Source organism: Buceros rhinoceros, unplaced genomic scaffold (assembly GCF_000710305.1).
Source record: "Buceros rhinoceros silvestris isolate BGI_N320 unplaced genomic scaffold, ASM71030v1 scaffold500, whole genome shotgun sequence".
Classification (NCBI taxonomy): Eukaryota; Metazoa; Chordata; class Aves; order Bucerotiformes; family Bucerotidae; genus Buceros; species Buceros rhinoceros.
In genome coordinates this window covers 7,586-15,580 of record NW_010391060.1, presented here as the reverse complement: position 1 = coordinate 15,580, position 7,995 = coordinate 7,586, and the positions used below count along the sequence as shown (strand labels likewise).

The 7,995-nt window shown below is 40.0% G+C and overlaps 1 protein-coding gene across 1 annotated transcript in view; it reads left to right on the top strand.

Annotated features, from left to right (window-relative positions):
• Window positions 1-7,995, top strand: part of BMPR1B (bone morphogenetic protein receptor, type IB) — a 30,172-nt gene that overhangs the window by 17,043 nt on the left and 5,134 nt on the right. The window contains exons 5-7 of the mRNA XM_010139813.1: window positions 447-585; window positions 5,681-5,873; window positions 6,324-6,621. Of these exons, the coding sequence (XP_010138115.1) occupies window positions 447-585; window positions 5,681-5,873; window positions 6,324-6,621 (630 nt within the window). The remainder of the gene's footprint in view (window positions 1-446; window positions 586-5,680; window positions 5,874-6,323; window positions 6,622-7,995) is intronic.

The following is a 7,995-nucleotide window of genomic DNA, read 5'->3' as shown; positions in this document are numbered from 1 at the left end:
CAGGAATGTAAGTAAATATATCTAGAGTGTTATCATAATCTACATACATTATGTTTAAATAATTTGTCACGTTTTTTAAATAGTTGTAGATCTCATGACCTCACCTCCTCTGACTGTAAAAGACCCACTGCAGTCTGTAAGATAAAACTGTTTGCTTTGTCTGTTATTTAAACATCTTTAAGTCTCAGAAAGAAAAACATTTGTTTGCATTGCTAACTCAAGCCAGATTGCACCCTCTTTGAGTATTATACTTAGAGTTTTGATGATGAAAACAGTTGCTAAAAATAAAATAGAAAATTTTGGGCAGTGAGTCCAGCGAAATCCTCAGGGAAGGAGAGGAAGCTGTGAGTCTATAAATGAAGCCAAGGTGAAGGACGATGTGCATTATTCATTGCACATGTGTTCCTTGTATTCAAAGCTAATTTCACTTTCATGTAAAACGGCAGATACAAACGCCAAGAGACGAGGCCCCGCTACAGCATTGGGTTGGAGCAGGATGAGACCTACATTCCTCCCGGAGAGTCCCTGAAGGATTTGATTGAGCAGTCCCAGAGCTCGGGGAGCGGCTCCGGGCTCCCTCTCCTGGTAAGGAAGCAACATTATTTTATTGCAGGTTTAAAACGCAAAACTGAGTAGAGGGAGAAGACAAAATGGGGCAGAAGAAATTATGTTTATGTGTCCTCACTTGGTGTTTTAGGTTTTTTTCTCTCCCAGAAATGACAAGGATTTAAGCTGGAGAACAGCTGCCTCAGAAGCAGGGGACTTTTTTCATGTAGACTAAGCTTAAAAAGTAAAAAAGTTTTGGGATTTTTTTTTTTTTTGTCTCAGTTAATTTCTTGTTTTAGCCTCTACTTACTCTATGGTATCTAATAGAGCTCACAGATATGCATCAGGATTTACCCCAGTGTACAGGACACCATGTGGCCCACTGATCTTCTTTTCTTGCTTTTTACGCACAAGACACAGTAGCATTTCGAACACTGACACATCGTCTTTATGTAAAGGGAGCTGTAATTCATCAAACCTGGAGCCTTCTTATGTGTAGACTTCGCTTTGCACTCAGAAGTCAACAGCGAAATATTTTTCCTTCTAGTGTGGCAATCTCAGTGGTTAAGGGTACTGTTTCTGGGGGTCATCATTCCTTTTTAGCACCAGAAAAAAAAAAGCCAAGTTGCTTATTGAAAACACTCCCTCTGAGAAAATGAATTAGATTTCGGTTTCATTTTTCAGAGATATGTCCTTCCTAAACTTACTAGTATGTAGTGAACCTATTACTGTAGATGTTGTCCAGTTTCCAAGTACTACATACTAGGTATCTGTTCTTTGCCCACACATCTTTTTCCTGCACCCTAAAGAAGAAATAAAATGCCAAGTTTTATAATTCCTTAAAATAAAGCAGTAGGCTGAGTGGTTGGTGAAAACCTGACTAAACTCAATTTGTTCCGGCAGGAGTGAGTGCTTAGAGTCGCATTTAAATAAAGTGCTGACTTTTTTAAAAATCCACTTTTCTGACAATTAACACAGCTATCGAGGGAAAAAGCCACACTGCCAAGTGGGTGCTGTGACTGGTAGTGAGCCTGGAAAACCCATGGATATTTTAATCTGTTGAGAGAAACTGCATCATTTAGGTCTAGGCTTTAAGAAAGCTCTGTCATATCCCGTAACAATGTCTCTCCAGCAGCTTTGGAAAGGGAGGTATCATGCTTACAATTTAGGACCGTTTTTAACATGTGCTTCCATTTGACTGAATTGTGAGGTTTTCTTGCTTTTTTTTTGCTGTGTGTTTTTTGCCTCATCAAGGTCTTGGTCTGCCTCCTACCTCTTGCTGTGACAAAAATAATACAATAATTTTGAGCAGACACAAGGAACTTCACTGTTTTTCTCTGAACAGCCCACGAGGGTAGCAAGTGTCCTGGGGCATTTCACAGCACTGCGTGGCTTGATACTTCATTCCAGAGTGTCCTTGAGACAAAAAAGCTTGGAGCAACACTGGTGGTGGCCGTTTGTGCTTTGTGCCTTCCTCTGTCCAGTGAGCTGGATGAAGATGGGATCTATGGTCTTAATGGTTTTCCCAGGTCTATTCTTGCAGTGGACAGAAAAACTAATTTCTCTTAATTAACAGCTGTAATGGCCAAAGTGGCATCCCAACTGGGTCGTTGCTCAGTAGCTTTCAGAGCTGTCCCAGTGCTCTGTGAAGCAGAAACCATCCTGTCTTCTGCCAGTCCTTTTTCCTCTCTCAAGCTTGGAGACTTTGCAGCCACTGGACCAAGTGTTCTTCCTGAAGGCACTTTTCCCCCTCTCTCTTTGCCTACAAAATGCATAGTGTTTTTTCCCCCAGACTTTTCCTTTAAGTAGTCATTTCTGTGGAAGAGAAGAAAAACAAGAGCTATAATGAATCTTGCACTTGGTAGTAGATGTTTGCTGCATTTTGCGGGCAACTACAACTGCTACAGGCTCACTAGAAATGCACAGATTAATACCTCTGGGTCCATGCCCGAAACAAGTATATGGAAAGTGCCTGGCAATAATGCTCTAGACTTTATGGTGGAAGAGCTTGTTTTTAACTGTATTATTTCTTATGCAAAGACTGACTCATCCCAAGTTGTTATTTCAGGAAAGTAAGCCACAAATTCATTACAAAATGTCACTTCATGCTAAACAGTAATGTTTTCTTTCTGTGCAGAACATTTATTCTGTTGGGTACAAATATTATACCAAAACCAAGCGTTAACCAAGAGTTTGTCAATATTTTGTCGTTCAGCACGCATTTTTTCTTCTGACCTCTTTGTAACACTGACACAAAAGTTTGCTGCAGGTCAAATGCTGCTAATCAACATTTAAACCAAGAAAAAATGCAGTAAGTTGTAAATAAAAGTTTTGAGCCAACAAACTGAGGTGCACAATCAAGTCTGTGCAAGCGAGGAGAACACCGTTGGCCTTGACAGAGCAAGAAGGGTAGGCAAAACTGTTGCCCCCGTAAATTCACATGCAAAATTGAGAAAAGACCTGAAGATACTGGTGGCATTTATTTCAGTGGTCTGTATGAAGAGTTTGCTGAATTAGTTTAGTTTGGTCTCTACATTTTCATGTATTTTTTTGTCCTAATTCCTCTTCCAATGCATTTTGCTTTTCGAGGGACTGCGTCCCAGCCCTAGATGTGAAGTTCTCTGTTCAAAATTGAAGTTAGGAAAGGTCGGTTTGTCTGAATTTTCATCTGCAGTGGCTGAACACACGTAGCTGAACATTGGAAAAACAGAATGCAGAAAGTAGAAATAGTTGGTAATTGGATTGATTCCAGTCAGGGAGAGGAAACAAAGGGCTGTGTAACATTACCTGGCTGCTCTCAGAGCGCAAGCAGCAAAAGATACAGATTTGAAAATAAAATAATAATAAAAACCCAGATAAAACAATGCCACTCAGTGTAAATAGTTCACATGAACACATCATTCAGCATGCTTATGAAATCAGTTCATCAAACAATTTTGATAACCAATTTGTTTTAGAAATTGTAATCAGTTTATGATTCAAGAAAGGGCTAAATCCCTTAAAATAAATGAAATTGTTCATAGGAAATCATCTGACCTGTTCTACCAAGAGAAAACCAGGTTAAGGCTCTTCACATAGTATTCTGCCGCCTGAAAACCCATAACAGAAATGTGTTTTTCATTTTCTTAATGTAATTTAATAAGGAACTTTTCATCATTAAGTATTGTAATTCCATGTACTTTATGATGCCATTACATATATTTACACAAATTAAGTTATTTGATATAACTGCATTATTGTTCAGGATACATTTTTAAAATGGGCAAAATAGAAAGCAACAATGCTCAAATGACATTACAAAATGTTACAGCAAAATTCCAATGTAATATAACTATTGTTCAATCACTATATGAGAGTATAAAAGAGAATAAACCAATTTAAAAAAATTAAGGCTAATCTCTGTTCTTGGCTTTCACTGATGTTAATCAAAAATAATGGCACTGAAGGCACCATCTTGAAAGTCTAATAATACATTGCAGGGCTGAAAAAATGGAATTCTGTTTCAATGACACAAGAAGGCAGCTGACTCTTTCGAAATAGCTTTGCAAAAATGCCAGTGTATGTTTTTCTTCTTTAAATTGTCTAGTATGAAAATCAATAATTTATTTACCAAACAAATCATGGTAGACCTTATCTAATAGATTTGGAGTTCATATTTGGTCATGCATTCATGCTGCAGTGGGATTGTGGCAGTCCTGCTCTGCATTACCAAACTCATGGTTTCCACTGGACATCCCAGCGGCAGCAAAGGAAGCTAATTATTTTAAGATCAAGTTCTGAGCATTTCTGTCAGCCAAGACTGCAAAAATGTTTGGGGTTACGTGAAATGCATATGATTTCATAGAGATTCAGACAGTGGACGCTTGCTGCAGTATACTGCATGAAATTTTTGTATATGGATGGTGGCAAAACCGAGATACCTCGAATTTGTGCTTGTCCAACTGCTTGAACCAGATGAGAAGCTCCTTGCATTGGAGGCTGTAAAGTTATTTTCTTTCAAAATTTTGTAAAATCCTACCAAATCGAAAATCATTGGCTGTGGATTGAACTGGAAATACTGAAGCACAGGAGAGTGACATCTTAATCCTCTGAAATACTACGACGGGACTAAGCCAGCCATGAACACCAGCAGCTTGTGTTGCAGCGGGTACTTGAGTTTTTATTTGTAAACAACTTTTAGAAATAAGAATGGATATGCTTGAAACCTATGAGAATGAATTAAGACTCCATTTGTCCAAGATTTTTTTGTAGTCGTAAAAGCTTGTTAAATGTAGAATCAGTCCATCTACTATGTGGGGTCTGCCCATCCTCATGAAGGGTTTCTCTGCAGTGCTGCTGGGTGCATTGATCTTATGCCACAGCTGCAGAAATGGTTTGACTTTAGCATCAGTTCGCAGCATAGCCACAGACAAAGCTGGTATGAACACAAGAGAGGGCAGATTTAAAGCTATCTTTGGGAAAAAATCATACTTTTTATTATTATGTAACAATGATTATTAAAATTAATGAAGGCACGTGAGTTCTAACTGTGGAAGTTGTGGTTGAGGTTCCTAACACCAAAGTTATATATTGAAATTATCAGGCATGGGATTTTCAAGGAAGGTGTTAGGAAGCTGCTCTCAGTAATTTTGCTAGTTTGGAAGCACTGGTATGCTTCTAGCCTTGAGTCTCAACAGTGTGTAACAAACGTCCCCATTTTAATTAAAAATGTGTTACCTGCTCCTTTGGAATTCGGTTTGGGTTGGAGTGGCCAGGAGTGTTTTCTGTCAGAGCTTTTCCAGAAATAACAAAAACATTTCCACAAAGTGGCAACCTCCCACAGGAACACAGAATTTTCAAGGTCAGTAGTCAAATGTGTCCGTCACACAGACCGACTTACTTTCTTGAGAGGCCACAGTGCGTTTTGGGAATGTATTGAAAGGCTTCTTCACAGTGTCAGGAATGGTCTCCCCAGCGCTGCCTCCTGGGATAACGGGAAGCATCTGCACTGTGGAGCTTTGCAGAAATCTATGTTGCAATGACTGCATCTTCCCCTTTCCATGGAGCCTGCTGCGTGGGAGGAGAGGCAGAAGGCGGGAGGCAAATGCAGGTTTCTGTGGAGCAAGTTGTAACTGCGTGTCTTGGAATTTTACAGGTTCAAAGGACCATCGCAAAACAGATTCAGATGATAAAGCAGATTGGAAAAGGTCGCTATGGAGAAGTCTGGATGGGAAAGTGGCGTGGCGAAAAGGTAGCCGTGAAAGTGTTTTTTACCACGGAGGAGGCCAGCTGGTTCAGAGAAACAGAAATCTACCAGACTGTCCTGATGAGGCATGAAAATATTCTTGGTGAGTGAATTAAAGAGAATTGTTTGATAGCGTACAGGTTTCTTAAGTTTAGTAATTTTGTATTTGCTGTGGTCTGATGCACCTTCCTGTGTGCTTTGTTACCTGCTGTGCTCTGCAATTAACCACCCAGCGCTTTTCAAAAGAAAGATGTTTCAAAGATTACTGAAATGTATATTAAAGTAAAAAAATAATGGGATTTGTTGGCTGTTACTCCAAACACCACAAGTCTGTTTCTGCCACCTGTATTTCCATATCTGGGCTTTCTGAAAATATGTTAAAGGCTAGAGGTGAGGCATAGTTGCATGGACGTAAGATCAAATAAATATATTATTAAAATAAAACTATTGAAGAAGCTGATAGGTCAGAGTTTAGAGCAGTCAAAAAAAAAACCAACAAACAAAAAAAACCCAACCCTGAGAAGTATTAATTCGAAAAACTTTCTTTGTTCAGGATTCATTGCTGCAGACATTAAAGGTACAGGATCTTGGACCCAGCTGTATCTTATCACTGACTACCATGAGAACGGCTCACTTTATGATTATCTAAAGTCTACTACCTTGGACACAAAAGCCATGCTAAAACTGGCTTACTCCTCCGTGAGTGGCTTGTGCCACCTGCACACTGAGATCTTCAGTACTCAGGGCAAACCCGCTATTGCCCACCGTGACCTAAAAAGTAAGAACATCCTTGTGAAAAAGAACGGCACCTGCTGTATAGCGGATTTGGGTTTGGCTGTTAAATTTATCAGGTGAGTACAAGTGAGGAGGGTGAGGAGAAGCTGGCAAAGGAGATGCAAATGCTGGTTTAGTTGTTGACTGAGCGAGCGTGCACGTGTGAGTGAGCACCTGCAGTGTACGTGTGTACCTTTCACGCTGTGCTCACCATGTGTGTGTATGTGAGGTGGGGCTACCTGTGTGGGTGAGGGTGTTGCATAAACACAAGGTGCAGGTGTATAAATAGTCACTTTTTACTTATTGAGCGCATTAGTTGCATTTGCGGACAGGTTCAGTCTTCATCACTTCGCCCTCAGCAGCAACCTGAGCAATTGCTGCCACGTGCTAAAAGGATGTAGCACTGACAGGTTGAAGTCATGTCAGTAAACTTGTCACCGAAGCTTTCAGTTTGTCTGATCCGAAGACGACTCACAGCTTGTATAGAATAATACTAACCCTTTGCACACGTTACCAAGCAGGATTTATTGTGAAGCACCCTGGTTGGGCTGCCTTTTGTTTCATTTCCTACAAATCAAATTGCCGAAGTACAGATTTGATTTTTAAAATGGCTTTTAAATTTGATTTAAAAAAAATGGTTGTGTATTTAAACAACGTAGAAAGAGCAGACAAGTAGGACTTACTCCTGGGATTCATACGGGAGTCACCTCTGTCTGACAGCTCTGTTCAAAAGGAGCTTCAGCTCTCGGCAGCGGTCCTGCTGGTGGAGATGTGTGTGCGTGTGTGTCTGACTTTTCTGTGCACAGAAATGTTGCCATAGACTGAAGGTTTTTGTTTCAGAGGTCAGCTTTGAAACGGCGGTCCCTGAAGTATCAAGAAAAGAATTTTAAGAATTCTGTAAAAATCTTGAACTGAAGTTATTCAGAGTATAAGGAAAGGCAGTTTTTATGTGCTCTTCTCACCCTGCAGTTACCTACCAAGTTTCTTGGTGAGGCTTTTTCTTTATGAACCTGACCTTTCATTAAGAGCTGAGAAAGGAATGTTTTTCCTCTGAGGAACAGGGGCCTAGAAAACAACAACTTGGAAATTCACTATTTGCTGCAAAAGTTTCAGGGGAGAAATTCACGCTTTGCAAGTACACCTTGCCTGACAAGTACAGAGCAGCACACTGCTTAGGTATGAACTGAGAAGAACTAGCAACTACCAAGTGTTGCTACAGAAGAAGGTGAAATACATATTTGTCACAGTCCATATAGAATTTACATTACATACGTGGTTTGTTTTCATACAGAATCCTTCCTTAGACAGCGTTTCTCAGGCAGTGATTAGTTGAAAGGGGTGTGCTCTGCTGAAGCTAATGAGTTTAGTGAAGTTCTCTGCATTTCTCATTTTATTTGAAATACCGCAAGACGGTGCAGGTCACCAGATGTAGGTTACATTCTTGGAGTTAT